Raw genomic sequence first — 19,477 nt, forward strand, 5'->3', positions numbered from 1 at the left:
TATGCTTCTTTTCCCTCTTGCCACAGCACAACATACCTACATTTAAGTGAATCATGCTTCTGGCTGGAGTTTATTGACTTTCTATTGCGCAATCCATCTCTCATGGGGACATAAGTGACAAATATCTTTTGTTCTCTCTCTCAATACAAGAATGAAATGCAAAATGACCAAGATAAAAATTTAATCAATTATACATAGCTATTATGTATTTTTTCGCGGCTCTTTTTTCCATGCCCCAGTAATGGCACAAAAAAAACAAGGTACGCCGAGGAGAAAGAAAACAGATGATAAAGAAGAAAAGTAAGAGATTTTAATCAGTAAAAAAAAACTTTGATATCCTCATTCAAATTTTTATTTATTCTCTACTAGATTACCAAGTCATTGTTTGTTTTTTTTCTTCTGACCAATTTTCATAAAATCACTCGCATAAAGGACAAAAGAAGAACTCTTTATCTTTACCTCAATAGCTACCTTACTTTAGTAATCTTTACATTTTATCATTGCAAAAGAAACGTCATTTTTAAAATATCATAACCTATATTTTGAAAAATTTAATTTTCACCATTTATTTAATTAAAAAAAAATTATTCTAACTAATAAGTTAAAAATTGTTTTATCCTGTGTAATTTTTTTTTTAAATTTATAATTCCTAATCTTAAATGTGGATTGTTTCGTGGTGTAAGAAAAAAAGCTTTTTGTTTAAATCTTACTTTTATCGAACTTCTCTCTTCACAATTACTAATTAATGCGTGTTGTATTTTTTTGTCAAACTATCTCTACCTTTTCTTTTATTTACTTAAATTATTTTTTTGTTTCCTATTTTTTTATTTGTATTCAAAAAATCATTGAAAAAAAACCTTACTCTGTGAAGTGGATTAATTGATGTTTTTTTCTTGTATTAATATTTCAATAATGAAATTGTTAAATTTGATATTTTGCACTTTGTTTTAAAATTACATTTTTTTAAAAAAAAAATCATTTTCTATTCTCAGCATTATAATTGTTACAATACAAGAAACCTAATTACGTAGAATTATGTCAAAAACATATCTTATTGATAAAATAATGGTTAAAAAAAACATCATCTAATGATTTAAGTGCAAGTTGCAATAAAATTTTTAACTAATCAAGAAAAATAAATCAAAATAATTACCTTCATTTTTTAAGGATACACTATTCTGCACTTCTTTCACGTCAAAATCTCTTATAAGAATTTTTTTTTCTTGCTTCCCATAGTTTAGTTAATATTCCCAAATATTAAAGGTGGTTCCTTTTCATCTTATTTTTTTTCTTCACTCACAATACGTCTTTAATAGATTTCCTAATTTTTTGTTGTTGTTGACCTTTAAAAACGATAATTCTCATCTGCCATATCAATGGCCCAGCGGAATTTGTCACGTTGTGTCTTGTTGAAGATCTTTTCAATTGGAACATTGTATTTTTTGCACCTGAAAAAGAAAAGAATAAAAAAACAAACAGGAACAATTAATATGAGATGAATACAGATAATAATTCCTGAATTTAAATTGCGAATTCTGGGCTTGTTCGATTAAATTGCAAAAAATTATTATAATTGCTTGTTTAGAAATCTGCGACCTTAAAAAAAATGACCCATAACAATTCTATGCCCCATTGAGTCTTGGAAAATACTCCAAGGTGTGTCTCGGCTAAAATAGAATGCCTAGACACACTTACGACTTAAGCCGAGACACGGCTTAACGTAATTATAATCAAAATGCACAGATAAACTTAAATCAGTTTATTGTAGGTGAGATTCTTAAAGTGAGCAAACTCGGATTGCATGCAATTTCGATTTGGAACTAAAAATGAGAGATATTAGGGGAAACTGGGGCAAGAAGTCACAAATCGAAAAATTCAAAATTCAATATCTTCCAAGGTAAAAAAAGATAACAGCTCAAATTTTTTCTATAGAGAGCCTCCATAGACCTTCAATGTCGTAAGTTTCTTAGAATTCGTACAAGGAATTTAGAAAATAAAAAAATATCGAAATTTTTAGCCGTATTTTTCAATTATTTTCCTTGCAAAAGATAACAATTATTACCTACTTATTTTCCAAAATTGATGCACTGGTGAATATTTTCTAAATAATTTGGATTATTTGAATACGAATCCGCTATCTATTTTAGAATTTCACAAAAGTTCTTTTCTCCAGAAATCCTTTTATTAAAAATGGCCACTTGGGGTAAAAAGTAACAAAAGGTATAGAGGAAAAAGTAACAAAAAAGCGAAGCAATTTCTGATGTCTCACGGCGAAAAGAAACGTCATTATCGTGTCTCGCCGCTTGTTGTTTGCATTGGTCAAACGATCTGCAGTCTTTTGTGTTTTTTTCTAAAATAGCTTGAAAAGCGCTTTTCTCGTTTTCTCACTTTTCTCGCAGTGAAAACGGTGTTTTACAAATTGAATCACTTCACGCATTTTTTCATCAATCACTTTAATTAATTAACTAAATTAAACACTTTTAATTAAACAAATTGATCTCCAATTACGTAAGACCAACCAAAATATCAAGAACGATATAACTCTTCATTAAAAAAATGTTACGGCTGCCCTCAGTTGTTGGTAATCACAAAAGAAAGTTAAAGAAGTACTCACTAAAAGAAAGTTTCACATTCGAGCTTTTCACTGATCCTCGAAATTTATTCTAACACTCACTGTACTGTACTTCATCACTAAACACTATCTACTTTACACTTAAGAACTTTTCACTACATTTTATTTGTACACTGAAGAACAATAAAAAAAAACACATTAATTGAGTAAACTCAATTTGATTTCAATTTTTGAAGTCATTTTAATCTCTCGTTATAAAATGTTCTATTACATTATTATTATCTCAGCTTCTTTTGTAAATAATTGGACTGGATTCAAATTGGATGATTAAAATCATCTTGAAATAGGCTGACTCCCGATTGACGATTTATTGACGATGTCCTTAATGTTAATGTATACCTTGTTCTTGGAAAATCGAGATGAAATGGAAAATATGCACGGGTTTCTGTTTTAGCCAAGACACACTTGAGGGAAGTATAATGCCATAGACACAGTTACGACTTAAGCCGAGAGACAACTTAGTGAAAATTTATGGAAATGTAGTTTAATCATTATTTCGAATATAATTACGCTAAGCCGTCTCTCGGCTAATCCTCAAGTCTGTCGAGGCCCTAACAGATGGCTGGAAAAGGGTTTGATTCTTCAATAGTGTCTTGGATAAAAGGTAAATGGATCTCTATTTGCACAAAAAGTCATTGATGTTCGAAGAATTCAAATTTAATTTCGAATTTTAGTAGGGTAAGTGTGCCAAATTTCAGCATAGTTGCATGCAAGCGCCAAGGTCTCAAGTTTTAAATGCAATATTATTAATACAAATTGAATATTTTTATTCTTTCTCCTTAAAGAGTGTTGCTTGGAACCTTGTAAAGAGGTTACCGTCTTTATTTACTCTAAAATCATTCTTAATACATTTTAAAATGAATAAAAATATAGACATAGCTTTGATGCCCTATTTCGGCCACCTTCATTCTCATAGTTCCTTGCCCTTCGCGAATTCTTCCAATTTCTTTTTCACGTCATCTCGTTTGTCGAAGCTACATTTTTTGTTATTGTTTTGCATTGTATAATCTCTAGAGTATGTAAAAACCAAAAATTCATGAAAATTCGAGAAACGAAAACTATGGCCGGAATTGCAAGCTGGCCGGGATTTGGCACACTTGCTCTACTAAATTTTCGAACAAGATGGATAAAATTTACGAAATATTGCACTAAAAAGCTCACAAAAGAGTTACTCAGTGATTACGGAGTGATTAAATAATGGGACAGAAACAATAAACGTCGTTGCTTTGTGTTTTTCGTCACAACAAAATGAAGACCAATACATTTTGACACTTGAACACTTCGAAATTCGAACATCAACAAGTAAAGTATGTCTCTTTTTTGGCTTTCCAAATAGATCTTCGAACTTTTCAAGATCTCCTAGTGAATGATAAGTTTATGTATTGATTTTCGGATTTTCGGTATCCCTTGATTTACGTGACAGCCGAATTTTCGAGATTCCGGGACTTTCATGATCTCGAGATTTTCGGGATACAGGAATATTCGAGATTCCGGGATTTTCGGGACCCCAGGATTTTTGTGGGTCCTCGAATCTTCGAGATCCTGGGATTTCCAGGATCCTGGAATTTTCGAAACACCGAGATTTCTGTCATCCAATGATTTTAAGGATTTCCAGGGACCGAATTTCGGAAACCTATGTTTTTTTTAATGTAATTTTTTATGTAAGTTTATACAATATTCTTAATATTTTCGAGGCTAGAAGTGTATCAAAATTTTCAATAAGCCCAAACAAGATTCTAGTCGAGAAGAAATCATTTTTTTTATGTTGGGAATTGTAAAGTTTTCAGGGGTCTTCAAGGTCAAAAAGAAAAGTAAATAAAAAGAAAACTCACCAAGCAACGGAAATTCGCGGATCCAGATAATTGAGCTTGGATGTGCCCAAGGCAATGGTTTTATTCTCATCACGATCAGTCTCTTGTAGTTCAAGCTTTTGCAATTGTTCCTTTAATCTGTCCAATTGCTTCTTCTTCTTATCACATGCCATTTTTTCCTTTACTGAACCACGCTTTGCTAGCTTCTGCAAATCCTGCTCAAACAAAAAAAAATTCAAATAAATTAATCAGTTCGTTTTTTTTAATATCTTCATTTAAAACAACATTATTTACCTTCACTTCAGCCTCACAATCATCAATTTGTTCTCTCTTCACACGGATCTTCTCCTTGAGATTTTCCATACTCTTGGAGTGAGACTTGGGCACTGCCCTTTGATGGTTGCACAAAATTGCCACAGCACGATTAGCACGATTGTATTGCAGCAATTTCTCTGGCACCGTGGCATCCGGATCCGTCAGCAAATCCAATTGATTCTGCAGTGTTATCGATGCATTGTATGTACGGAACACCTTTGCGGTCAAACCTGTTAAAATTTACAAAAGATTTTCTTTGAAGAAAGAAAAACCTTTTACACCGTTGCACACTCAATTCCACTTAATAAAATACTCTTTGCATTTTAAAATTAATTTAATAAAGGATTCTCTAACATGTGCAAGGTTAAATACTTCGTAAATTACTTTCGTATCTTTCAGAACATATTTCCATCTTCAGCTACTTAAAAGAGTTAAATTTTCAATAGCTTCTCGCGAATCAGATGATTTCTGAGAAGTGATGTATCAGGCTGTTTGCCTGATACATCATGCCTGTTCGCAATAAATAATAGGTATTGGAACTACTTTTTATAACAATTTAATCACGAATAAACTGGTGGGAAAATTGTGGCGCAGAAACCACCCGAATAACTGCAATAAAGTGTTACCTGATGAAAATTTAATGAGCAAATTTTGCTCATTATTTTGCTCATTAATTATAAATCGTATTTATCCTACTTTAATCTATTTCAACCAATTTTTGTGATCCGAGTCCACTTTTTTATCACTGAATGAATCAATTTCTAAAAGATCTAAACAAAAATTGCACATTAGGACACATATCAGCAACAATTAATGTGAATCACATTAGTGATTCACATTAATTCACTATTAGTCGATTGTACGATTTCAATAAATACGGATGTGAGTTCGTATTGAATCGTGCAAGTGATAGGACATAGTGCGGAGAGCTCTCGACAATCTGGAGCCCACACCAGTCGGTTGCATAAGCAGTTCACCTCCTAAGTATCTGTAGATTTAAGAATAGATATTGGCTGCCCTCTATATAAAGGCATGAAGTTGCTTATTGAGATGACCCACAAGAAGTATGGTAGCGCTATTTTCGTAAAATCGGACATTGTCGTCAAATCGGTTGCACTCACTGACACCAACAACATAGTGATCTTGACCGTAGACTTTGAAAACTTCTCGGTAACATCCATTTTCAAGCCCCCGGGAGAGAACTTTCAATTCTTGGAGTCTAGTAACTTCGCGACATCTCCTGTCCGCTTTGTTTTTGGCGATTTTAACTGTCAGAATATTCTTTGGGACTATGGTAGAACAAGCGCGGATGAGGAAGCTCTGAGTGGTACGAGGGCAAGGGCTTATCGTTAATTCACGATGCTAAATTACCAGCATCATTTTACAGCTCAAGATGGAAACAGGGTTACAATCCTAATCTAAACTTTGTGGAAGACAAATTAGCCCCTCCATACTGTAAAAATGTACTGATACCGCACTCCCAGCATAGACTCATAGGAGATTGTTTCTAGTTTTGAGCTTATCCAAGGGAATCTCAAGATTTTTCCTATAAGTTAGGGTTCTCTCAAGAGTTACTCCCAGATACTTTGGCGTCGGATTATGCCTCAGACTCTTACCTTGAAATTTCACCTTCACAATAGCATTAGCCATACCATTGTTCAGGTGGAAGTTTAACGGCGTTATCACACTTGCACATTAAAATTTTAATGTGATTCACATTAATTGTCGCTTGTGAGCCTCCAAATATGTTATTTGTGTCCTTGAGTCACTTAATATTTAGGGGTTTTTCTATTTATTGATAAAGAAGTGGACTTGACCTGCAAAAATAAGTTTAAATTTACCTAAAGCATAAATATTTTTCATATTAAAAAATTAAAGAGAAAATCTCATTAATTTTTCGCATTAATGCTATAAATCAATTTATATCAAATTTTGCGGGCCAAGTCTATCTTTTTATCAACAAATAGATCAAAATTTGAATATAAAATGATTCAAACACACAAATTACACATTTGGACTCTCACCAGCGACAATTAATGTGAATCATATTAAAATTTTAATGTGCAAGTGTGATAACACAGTGAAACTTCTGTTTTCGGGGATTCGATTAAAACCTCCAATCCGCGAAATACCTATCAAGAAAATCCAGGTTCTCAGTCAGAACCTGGGCGTTATGCGAAAGACTTTTGCTCTCTGTTAAAAGAGCGATGTCATCCTCATACTGAAATCTCTTTGATTTTGTCACCGGTTCATTGCTGGTATAAACAATGAAAAGTGTCAGGCCAATACAGACTCCTGTGTCAAGCCGTTGTTCAGAGTTCTAACACGGCTGATTTTTCCGTCCAAAAAGACCACGAAATACCTACTTGAGGGTAGGGCTGTCATTAAATTAACAATTCTTTTGCATGGAATAGTTGTAGCGAGTTTTAGAAGCAGACCGTGTGTCCAGACGGTATCATAAGTAGCCGTATCACAACCAACACTATTATTAATAATAATAGTGTTTGATTATAATTATTAACCGTGCCGACATTCTTTTCGAGACTCAATTATTTTAGCCTCCTGGTAGAAAGATCAATAATTCCCAAGGGACTGTCCAGGAGCACCGATTTAGTTCCAATAAGAGCTCTAAATACGCGTGGAGGTTTCTTCCTTGCTCCCCAGTGCTCGGTGCTACCCATTTCCGATGGTGACCCAGTTTCCCCTAAAGCTAAAATGTAACAAACTTCACAATAAAGAAGCTCGAATGGAAATATCAAACTCGTTTAAGTTTTCTGTAATTTTAGGGCTGATCGAAAGAACCTTTTAAACTTTTAAATGCACAAAATCTCTCTTTTTCTAGTAATACTGGCTTTAAGAACATCTTTTCCACTCCGTTTGTTGCATTAAATATAAATTTAAAATGAATAAAATAAAATCACTGTTTAATAAAAGCATTCGAGTTAAAGTAAGTTTGTGCATAAAAACTCTATCTTGAAATGGAATTACTTAAAGTAAAAATAAACCAATTCCAAGATATGTAACTTATTTTCGCTCTATTTCCACTTTTCACTTCAACTTTCACTCACGGAGCTCTGTTAGGAAGTAAATATTAAGTAGGACTGTTAAGAATTACTAACCCATTCAGCCAATGTACCAGAAATACTTGAGATAGAATGTTCATATTTTGGGATTTAGTTTCGTACAGATTAGTAGATGAATTTTTTGAAAAGAAATTTTTTTTATCTGATATGGGGGCGCGGGGAGCCTCAGTCAAACACACGTCATAACGGTCACTGAATTTAAATTCTGTGCATTAATTCATTACAAACTCTATTGCTTTAGATAGAGTGACTATCCAAGAACACCAATTGGGAACTAGAATTCAAATCAGGACAGAGGAAAGAAGCCAATTTTAACAAATTCGACGGGATGTCGTATTTTCCGTCCGCCATTTTGAGCAAAAATTTTGCATGACCTTCCGCGAAGCGAGAAAAGAACAACAAAATGTATTTTCATCTCCATCGGACTATTTTTCCCGAGTAATTGAAGAACTAAAGTAACTAAAAATCCATTCCCGACAGCAATTCGGATAAAAATTGCCCAGAAATAAATAATCAAAAATCACTCAATTTGCGTATCATGTATAATACCATGGTAAGGAATGGGTTTTAAGCAAAATTCATGATATTTACCTTCCATGAGCTCACGGAGATGCTCATTGAGGACAGATGTATTGAGACGATCAAAGAGATCATCGCCATCCTTCTTATTCTCGCAGAACAGCTCAAGATTCTTGAAGACCCTCTTCTCCACTTCAACTTCATTGTAATACCTGATGGAATCTTTACCAAGGAAATCGAATACTACAACATATTCCTTCCCATTTAATTCTTTGTGCAGCTGAATGTGCTCAATGCGAAGTGAGCAACAGCCCACTGTATCAGCTTGATCCTCATCTTTCTCATTGCCAGCTCTCAGAGCCAATTTATCAATGAAATACAGAGCTACAGCTCTCTGTCTCACTCGCATCTCTTTCGATTTCCACTCTTCGCGGTATGTCGAGCGAATCTTATCAATTTGCTTATCGAGACGCCTAGCTGTCTCATATTTCTGCCAATCTTTCTCCCCTTTGAGCTTCGAACTGGGATTCAGCATGATATACTTCACCTGACCCTGCACATTCTCCACCCAGGACGCCAACCATGTCACCGTGTTATCATGACGCACTTCCTTCCACTTGAATCCCGGCGGTGGCTTAGGAATTTCACTTTTGGCTGAACAATTGATCATAACATCACTCGCCACAACTCTCCTCTTCACCATTCCCATTTTGGGATGTTCCCCGCGTCCCCTGAACAAACCCGGTGGCTCAATCTTGAAATTCCCAATCTTCTCCTTGTGCCCGTCAATCGTACAGAAACCATATTCCTTAATCAGGCGCTCATTCTCCTCTTTTATGCGCAACTTCTCCTCCTTGGTGCGATTCTTATTAGCCTCCGACAGTTTTTGGAAGTGAGCAGCCATCACGCGGAAATTGCACTTCTTCAGATCCGTTATCACTTCACGCTCCTTCGATGTCATCGATTTTCGCCAATCCTTGAAGAAGTTATCATTGAAGATCTTCTTCGATGTGTAATCGTGCTCAAGCATTCGAGCATAGAAGGTGGCAATCTCTTCGGCATCCTGTGACAGTCGCATCTTACGACCATCATACTCAAAGTAAACACTCTCCGGAAGGGGCTCATAGGGTGGTGCAAAAACTGGTCCCTTGTGCTCCAGGAAATTCCATTTGACACCATCTTCGCGCTTCTCTTCCTCCCACCTGGTAAATTTAAATAGAAAATTCCAAATAATAGCCCAAAAAAATATTTAATGAGAAAATTTAGGGCTATAGGGAAACTGCTTGTAATTTTGGCCACTGTGAGGGTAAAATTGGACACTACAAATAAAATGTGTACACAAAAATATTTCCCATTCGCTTGACATAAAGTTAATCATAGTAGACTTTAGACAAACGCTTTTTTTACTTTCTCCAGCAGAAAACAACAAAATTCCTTGAAAAATAATCTCAAATGTCTCGAATCAATGATGATTCCCTTTACAAATTCTGACAAAAATGACTTTGAGGAATTTTGTTCCAATGTGTAGCGATTATAGTAAGGTGGGGTGACTGGATCATTCCACCAATTTAAATAAATATTTAAAAATTATTAGCTCTTTTTTTACCATTTAGGGCAGGGGCCATAACGTTTCCTATGTTTCCCATATGTTTCTAGCGAGCCGAAAAAAGCTTTTGAGTTTATTAGCTGTTTTCTGTCATTGTAGAATGAATTAGCAAAAAATACTAACACAAAATAAAAGATAATTTAATAACGAAGACGCAAACCGGAAACCCTAAATTGGCAATCTACGTAGTTTTGGAGATATCTCGTGAAATGTGTACGAAAACAGGGAAAAATTTACACTAAAACTGGTGGCATTTTTCAGAGCTAATGGATTTAGGGAAAGGTTTTGCAGCTTCGTAAATTGTAATGTTGCAGCTTCGTAAAAATTGATTTTTTCCCAAGATACTAAATGAATTTCATCCATGATCATATAATCTAAAAGCTAGTCCTACATCTCATATTTCCTGACAAACTTGGAAGCCTAGGCCTTTTTTCTGGGTCCAAAACTCAAAAATTAAAAAAAATGGACCTGAAATCGTAATCCTAATGTGTAATACTTTATGCATTTTTTCACACTTTAAGTATCTTTTCGAAAAAAAAACTGCCATTCCAAGTTATATAGTAAATTTTGGTAACTGGATCGTTTTCCATAAAGTGCTACTTAAACGCTTGTTTTTAGACTGATGAAATTCTTTTTCTTACTTCTCCTAAATCCATAGAATTATTCACTGTTTCATTCAGAAACATAATATAAAAATAAATTATCAAAAATATTAAAGAAAATTTATAAAATAATGATAATACTGAAATAAGTCAGCATGCACTAAATGGGTCGCCTTTTCCCTAATTCACTTTTAATTAAACCTCAGGTGTCATTAGCGAAAATATCACTGCTAGAAATTTTTTAGTGAAGAACCCAGCTGGCACAAGATTGAAATGAGTCGATTACACTCACTTATTTAACTCTTTCGCGTCATTAGGGTCATATATGACCCGGGGAAAAAACATTCTTTTTTGACTATTTACATTAATTGAAATCTATCGGTTTGTGCACGACATCATAATAGAAGGATGTAAGATTCTTGGCTAATTTTCTCAAGACTCCAGATATTCAGGAAAAGAAAATATTTCAGATCAAAAATCACGAATTTCGAACTTTGTGAAATTACTTTTCTTTTTCAAAATTTTTTATATTAATTTATTTTTTTCAGCAAAAAGTTCTTTAGAAACACAAAATAGAATATCCAAAGATTGTATATTGCATATTTTGATATAATAAACTACTCTCAATTTTCCAGAAAAGTGTGTAGAATTTTCCGGGTCATATATGACCCTGTGGTCGCCAAGGGTAACAGTGTTTTCGTCCCAATGCAATAGCGAAATGTAGTTGGGACATTGTTTTTCTTTGTGAAATGCAGGTGGGACATCTTGCTCCTGGACATTTCATCTTATATCTGATGAATTATAACATATTTTGCGGTATTTTAGAGTATTCTGCAAGCGTCTCATATTGTGCAATTGTATTGCGTGTGAATAAATATGTGGATAAGTTTATTTTTGCCAAATACCACTCAAAATATTGTGACAGTGACTGTTCAAGGGATTACCAGGAAGATTCATTGAACACCAGGAGTACAGTGTTCATCAAAACAATCCAGTTTGCCATGGTTTTGGCCAAATTAATAACTTCAAGCAAAAAAAAACTCTTAGAAAGCCCGTGATATAGATTTTGAAAATGGTATGTACACTTCCCTTGAGGACAATAGGGTCATATATGACCCGGGGTTTTTCCGAGTTTTCACGCAATGGAAAATTTTTTTCTCTCTGAACTATTATATTTGATCATAAAGCATTAGGAAAAACTCAATTTTACATGAATTCACTTGCTGAATAAAAGTGTGACGCGAAAGAGTTAAGTTTGGTGCTGATCGAAAGTTATAAGGCCCAACTATAACATACTAAAATTTCGAATATAATTATGCTAAGACGTCTATCGCTAATCCTCAGAACTGTCAAAGCCATTTATGTCAGGATATTAAAAACATCTTGAGGAATTAAAGCACAATTTAAAAAAAAATTAACACTTGAATGGACCCTAGTGGCAGCCGCTGTCAATTTAGTTTTCAATGTTATTTTTTATAGTGAAGAATATATCATTTCGCCTGGACGCCTGATTGAATGCGTGCAGAATTTATCTAGCTATTTTTTCGTTATAAATTTTTTAATAAAAATTAAATATTAATGTAAATATATTGCAAAAACAAAAAACTGCACTCGGATGGACCAAGTGGCAGTTGCTGCCATATGCATTTTATATGAGGGTTTGACGTTCTGCAGATGTTATTTTCTTGATTATTAATGTTTAAAAGCCCTAAAAGAACAGTTTGAAAGTGTTTTTGCTAATTATTGAGATGAAATATAGGGAAAAGTGACATACCTTTAAATGCGTCAAAATCAGAATGCTTCAATTTTTCTCTTATTTCCTAAAGCTAAAAATCCATTTTGTTAATCGAAGTTTATAGAAAATAGTTAATAGTATTAACTATAGTTCATAAAGTAGAATTTTTGCTTTGAAAAATACGAGAAAAATTAAAACATTCAAAGGCAGACCGCTTTCCCTTACTCCATATGATTCTGATAAAGATGAAAACATCGAATGGTTAGAAATCTTCAGATACAGTACCCAAGGAGATGAAATTTCTGATTCAGACACCAGAAAAGAACTGACTAAAGCTTCGAATATTAAAATATAAGTAAAAATATCAAAATATTATGTAAAACCCGATAAATGGCAGCGGCTGCCACTTGGTCCTTCCGTGACACTTTTAGTTAGGGTTCTACGAAGTGTTAAAGAAACAAAGTTAATTTTTAGAATAAAACCGTAATTTAAAATTTTGCCCAAGACTTTAAAAAGAAAATTTGAACAAATTGAAAAAAGAAACGTGTTCGTGAAATTATTCTTCCATGTGTATAACCTCAATTTCACCAGGTGAACATTCAGGGATGAAAATACTCTTCTGATGCAGAATCTCACGAATTTTTCATCACGTAACCAATTAGGACACTCTGTTAAACTCTTTGTCAACAATTTACACAGTAAATATGAATTTTTTATCATATTTCTGGCTGAAAAAACACTAACAATTTTTCCTCATACTTCTTTGGAATGACATTTGGGCTCACAACTGACATTCCGGGGCGACTGACGTAACAAATTCGAATGCGAAAAATGAACTTACCATTTCCATACATCCTGAGCTTCTTCCTCCTTCTTCTTTCTGCCCTTTGTGGGTGATGCTGTGTGATTATGCTCAGTTTTTATCTCAGCTTTCGTCTTGATCTTTTAAAAAAAAATTGAATAAAAGTGGAAATTAGTGAGAGGTGGAAAAGTTGTCTGAGGAAGAAAATGAATTTACCTTCTCTTTCTCCTTCTTAATTTTCTTCTTCTTGGGCTTGATATCTTCTTCTTCATCATCTTCATCGGAATCAAATGAGCGTCTTTTATTTTTCTTCTCACTCTTCACCTTCTTCCTCACCGTCAAAGGCTTTTCATCTTCCTCTTCTTCATCCGATACACGGGCTTTTCTTTTATGAAGTGGAATATCTTCCTCCTCATCATCATCATCTTCACGCTCATTTTCTTCCTTGACACTATTGTCCTCTTCATTTTCGTCTTCTTCTTCGTCCTTGACTTTGAATGATGATTCGTTGGGATTGAACTGGGATAGAGAATAGTCACAAGAGCTATTGTGAGACACATCGAGTGGTTCAATTTTAACCACAGCATCCATTTTCACTTTTTGATCCTCCATCCAGGATGATTGATCATTCTGGGCATTTTCTTCGGCATCTTCCTGATCAATTGAATTTTCTTCCTGTTGCTGCAGCAGAAGCTGCTGCTGCTGCTGCTGTTGCTCCTCCTTGGCACGACGCTCCTTTTCACGCCTCTCCTTCTCCTTGCGTTCCCTCCTCTCCTTTTCCTTCTCCTTATCCCTCTCCCTATCCTTATCTCGATGTTCCCTATGCTCGCTCTTATCCTTATGGCGCTCCCTGTCCTTGTCCTTGTCCCGATGCTTCGACGACGAACTGCTGGAATGTTTGTCCTTATCTTTGCTACTGCTGTGAGACGATGAAGATTTGTGATGACGATCCTTGTCCTTCTCCTTATCCCTCTCGCGATGCTTATCCCCTGACGATGATGTCTTATCACGGGGCTTGCTGCTAGAGTTCATGTCTTTGTCCTTGTCTCTGTCCTTGTCTCTATCCTTGTCCCTATCCTTCTCCCTATCCTTGTCTTTGCTGTGTTGGCAAAAAAAATTAATCAAAATTCAAAGAATTGCCCAAAGAGGAAAATTAAATGTTCTGCATTCACATTCTCTTTAATTTTCATCAAAGAATTCAGTTTTTTTTACAATAATTCTTACACTGTGAGAGAAATCCGAAAAAGTTAAAATAACATTCCGGAAATGTTAATTTTACTCTGCAGTATTGATCCAAAATCGGTGTAAATATTGCCCTTTTTAGGTGTATTAGCTGTTAAAGTTACCCTTTTTAATGTTAATTTTACCCTTAAAAAGGTGTAAAATTAACATTAAAAAATGTTGCTTTATTTTTACACCCAAAAAATGTTAAAGTTATGAGGAAAAAAAGTTTATCGCACCCTATTTTTTTTCTCAGTGTAGTGACTTTTTCACCCTTTTGAATAGAAAGCTAGAATAGTTTATTTAAAGTTTCTTTTATACTGCAGAACACATTCCACTTTTAATAGTATTTTAATTAATTAAATTTTCCTTGTTTAAATTTTTGACAAAGAACAATTTTATGCAGAGAGTAGCGTACTAAGGCGATATCAGTGGTTCGCATAGAGCGCCATCAAGAACAGGAAATAAAGAAAAGTGATAGATATGAAAGAAAATATTTGGATAAAAAGGGTAAAATTGAAAAAAAAAATATAATAAAACAAAATTGAATTTCAAAGAAAAAAACAAATAAAAAAAAGAATAGGGTAAGTGTGCCAAATTTCGGCATAGTTGCATGCAAGCGACAAAGTCTCAAGTTTGAAATGTAATATTTTTAATAAAAATTGAATATTTTTGTTACTCTTTTACAAAGGAATATTGCTTGGAACCTTGCAGACAGTTTATCATTTTTATTTTCTCTAAAATAATTCTTAATACATTTTAAAATGAATAAAAATTTAAACGTAGCATTGGTGGTCTATTCCGGCCACCTTCATTCTCATAGTTTCTTGCCCTTACAGAATTCTTTCAATGCCTTTTTCAGATTATCTTGCTCGTCGAAGCGACATTTTTTGTTATTTTTTTGCATTGTACAATCTCAAGAGTATCCAAAAACTAGAAATTCATGGAAATTCGAGGAACAAAAAAGGTGGCCGAAATTTGGCACACTTAACCTAAACAGCTTCAGACTAGAAATTCCTTTGAATTTCCCACAAGGAAATGCGTTATAGGGTAAATGTCCTAATTCAAAACCATTTCGAGACGCTTTAACTTTGACAGAAGATTCAACAGATAAAGTTCATATTTTTTCTGAAGAGAATTACATAAATTTGTTCCTTGACGTCCTTGACTCTTCTAGAATGTTACTGTTTAGTGAAAATTCTTTAAATATAATTTTAAAACTTCTTAAATACAAGAAAAATACGCGAGTGTAAAATGCTTCTATTGGAAACATATTAATCCAAATGGAGACAAGAAAATGTTTCTAAATGGAGACAAACAGTGTAACTCAAGGGCATGACATTTCCTATGTTTCCCATACATGTTTCTAGCGAGCCGAAAAAACTTTTGAGTTTATTAGCTGTTTTCTGTCATTGTAGAATGAATTAGCAAAAAATACTAACACAAAATAAAAGCCAATTTAATAACGAAGACGCAAACCGGAAACCCTAAATTGGCAATCTACGTAGTTTTGGAGATATCTCGTGAAATGTGTACGAAAACAGGGAAAAATTTACACTAAAACTGGTGGCATTTTTCAGAACTAATGCCACCCCTTGACCGGGATAATCGTGTTAGTCCCAATACACACATTAATCGTAGTACTTTTTACAACGGTGAATTACAATGATTATCGCGCGATTTTTTTGGAATTCAACTAAAACTTGCCAATAGTCTTCAGTGCCTCTATGCAAAAACGTATGGAAAAATGAAATGTCGAGGGGCCCCTGGCTAAACCAAAGTTTTCTTAAAACCTTGTCTGATGAGTAATTAAAGAAGTTGAGGCTTATGGCCTTTGCAAATTGGAAGCAATTTTCGTCAAAAATTGAAATTTTGAAGAAAATCTTCAGCATTTCTGTAAGTAGAAACGTCAAAATTCTGTCAAAAATGCAATTTTTGACGAAAATTGTATCCAATGTGTAGACGCCTTTACGACGAAGCTGCCCTAAACTGACTTACGACTTAAGCCGAGAGACGACTTAACGTAACTATAATCCAAATATTGATTTGACTAAATTCTCATCTGTTTCTCACTAAGCCATTTCTCGACTTAAAGGCCTCTCTACAAATTGGGAGCAATTTTCGTCAAAAATTGCGTTTTTGACAGAATTATGTTTCCTCCTAGAACATTTCACGCGATGTCTTTAAAAAAAAAGCAATTTTTGACGAAAATTTGTCACAACGTGTAGACGCTTTGAATGGTTCTACAGTTTTGGAACTACTTTGATCAAAAATTGACTGAATTTTGACATTTCCGCCAAGGGCACTTCAGGCGATTTCCTTAAAGAAAAGCAATTTTGACGAAAATTTGTCACAATGTGTAGACGCTTTAAAGGCTTCTACACTTTTGGAACAATTTTCATCAAAAATTGACAGAATTTTGACATTTCCACTTCAGGCGATTTCCTTCAAAAAAGCAATTTTTGACGAAAATTTGTCACAATATGTAGACGCTTTAAGGTGTCTACACATTGGGAGCAATTTTCGTCAAAAATTGCGTTTTTGACAAAAATTTGACGTTTCCCCCTACAACGCTGCAGGGAATTTCCTTCAAAAAAGCAATTTTTGACAAAAATTGCTCCCAATGTGTAGAGGCCATTAAAGGCTTCTAAACTTTTGGAACAGTTTTCGTTAAAAATTGACATAATTTTGACAATTTCGTCAAAACCACTTCAGGAGATTTCCTTCAAAAAAGTTATTTTGACGAAAATTTGTCACAATCTGTAGAAGTTTTATGGTGTCTACACACTAGAAGCAATTTTCGTCAAAAATTGCCGTTATTAAAAACTTCTAACGTTTCTGCCTACAAGGATAGGGAAAATTTTCTTTAAAAATGCATTTTTTAAAGAAATTTCTAGAGGCCATTAAAGGCTTCTACACTTTTGGAACAATTTTCGTCAAAAATTGACAGCATTTTGACATTTTCGTCAAGAACACTTCAGGATATTTCCTTCGAAAAAGCAATTTTGACGAAAATTTGTCATTATGTGTATACTGTAGACGCATTAAAGGTCTTTACAGATTGTAAGCAATTTTCTGATGTAGCTGGAAACGTCAAAATTCTGTCAAAAATGCTATTTTTGACAAAAATTAGCCTTAGTACACCTTGCTCTCTTCCTATTGCGTTTCTGTAAGCCCCTGATAAGTTCTTTTAAAAAAATGAATAATGAAAATTCGTAATAAAAGGAATACCTGGAAGAGCTACACTGATCTTTGAATAAAAAAATCTCTGTAAGCAAAAAAAAAATCGTGTTGTATTAAGGTCATTTTTTTGCTCATCAAAATTATTAAATGGGTCAGTTATCGGAAATTGTCATTAAACGTTCATCCATCAACTTATTTCGTGTTCCCTCTCTTTTAGAATATTGAGAAAGAATTCTCATCGCACATTTTGCAGTAAGAAAATGGCAAAATCCATTGCCACTTTGCTTTCACGTGCTTCGTCGTGTATAGAAATGTCTTTGAAGCTTTTTTGAATGCCAATTGCTAGTCAATTTTTCCAGCAATAAATACGCGATAAGATGGAAATTGCAGGGAGGGAACTTACCTTGATTTTTCATCTTTACTCCGGTCCTTGTCATCCTTGGTCCTTTCTTTGTCTTCGCGACTACTCTTGTGGTGATGCCTGTCACGATCTTTGTCCCTGGATGATTTGTGATGAGACGAAGAGCTGGATTTCTTCTCGTCGCGATGATGGTTGCTGGATGAGGAGCTCTTTTCCTTGTCACGATGGCTAGATTTGGAGCTGGATTTGTGTTCACTTCGCTCCTTATCCCTATGCTTGTCCTTACTGGAGGACTTATGATGATGGCTACTCTTGTGCTTCTTCTCGCCACTAGAAGCCCCAGCAACGGATGAGCTAACAACATCCGAATGCCCATTGCTGATCCCATTGAGACGCTGCTCCTGCTCCCCATTGACGCTCTTCTCAGCGTCCGGCGCCTGTAAAATTCCCCATCGTGGGATTTTTCCTCAATTCTTGAGACATGTGGCCACGTGTTAATTCAATTCTGGACAATGTGGGCTAAGCAGGGAATTAACTGTGACCTCCCCAGAAAAAAAAAGTGGAACAAGAGCCCCATTCCCCCATTTTTCAACACAAAAAAACAATTTCCCTGACTTTAGCGCAACAAATCCCACCCGGAAACCATGCAAGACTCCATTTATGACGCATAGGGGGGCCCCAATGGGGCGGAGTCCCCCTCAGTGAAATTTCCCGTAAACACTCACAATTCCCAAAATTGCATGAAAAACATTTTGGCCCAGGTCCCATGGAAATCTGACCATTTTTCACTGAGATAGAATTTTTTCTCATTTTGCGTCTTCCTCACTAAAAGTGCAATGGACGTGGACTTAGTCTCTGTCGCCATTTTCTCTGTTCACATGTAAAATCCCCGAAAAACCCACATTTTCCCACAAATTTCCCACCGAAATGACACCCATTGGTCCCAATTGAATACTTTTGGTACTTACAGCTTCCTCCATTGGCTCAACTTGGGGATTTTCCACACTCATTTCGACAGCAAAGTGAAAAATTTTCTAAGTCCCGAGAATTTGTAGCCAGACAAGGGAGAAAACGATGAAAAAGAGAGTGAATTTTACCAAGTCCAAAGTAGTTGACGCGACCACCGTAGATGGCGCGCAGTGTTCACCTCACTGACACTTCATTCACACCAAACTTTTAGGCTTTTTCCGTCTTTTCACAACAGTTTCCTACGATTTTTCACTGTTTTACCCGAGAAAGGGCCTAGAGAAAATGATTGAGCTAGGTTTTGAAACACTAAAATAGGTTTAAATGCAATAAAATTGATGAAATATGCACCCTCACGTTGTGTACGCACTGCCGGCGATGACAACACTGGAATGACTGGAAGGAACCCTATAAAGAAAGGTATCAGGAATCCATTGGAAGTTCCACAGGACAAATCGGACAATATAAACCTCTTTCCAGAGGAACCAACACTAAAGAAAAGATCTTTTTTTGCTTTTGTAGTGGTACCCAGCGAGCACACTTAGCTGAAAAAAGTAGCGTTTTCAGCATATTTTTGCTGAATCGACTAGCAAAAATTTGCTGACTGATCAGCAGTTGTCGAACAAAAAGTGCTAACCAAA

At 34.9% G+C, this 19,477-nt stretch overlaps 1 protein-coding gene across 2 annotated transcripts; it reads right to left on the minus strand.

The window, feature by feature from the left end:
* Positions 1–336: 336 nt before the first annotated feature.
* Positions 337–19,236, minus strand: LOC129806420 (DNA topoisomerase 1). 2 transcript variants are annotated; one of them, XM_055855002.1, is made up of 8 exons: positions 18,839–19,236; positions 17,913–18,307; positions 13,322–14,204; positions 13,145–13,245; positions 8,433–9,562; positions 4,738–4,988; positions 4,465–4,658; positions 337–1,448 (listed from the first exon to the last, which is right to left on the minus strand). In XM_055855002.1, the coding sequence occupies exons 1-8, from the start codon at positions 18,878–18,880 to the stop codon at positions 1,346–1,348; spliced, it is 3,099 nt and encodes a 1,032-aa protein (XP_055710977.1). In that variant the 5' UTR covers positions 18,881–19,236; the 3' UTR covers positions 337–1,345. The 2 variants fall into 2 exon arrangements, with proteins under 2 accessions (XP_055710977.1, XP_055710978.1); XM_055855003.1 differs by lacking the exons at positions 13,145–13,245; positions 13,322–14,204; positions 17,913–18,307; positions 18,839–19,236 and adding an exon at positions 12,881–13,107.
* Between the last annotated feature and the right edge of the window lie 241 nt (positions 19,237–19,477).

Source organism: Phlebotomus papatasi, chromosome 3 (assembly GCF_024763615.1).
Source record: "Phlebotomus papatasi isolate M1 chromosome 3, Ppap_2.1, whole genome shotgun sequence".
NCBI classification, from domain to species: Eukaryota; Metazoa; Arthropoda; class Insecta; order Diptera; family Psychodidae; genus Phlebotomus; species Phlebotomus papatasi.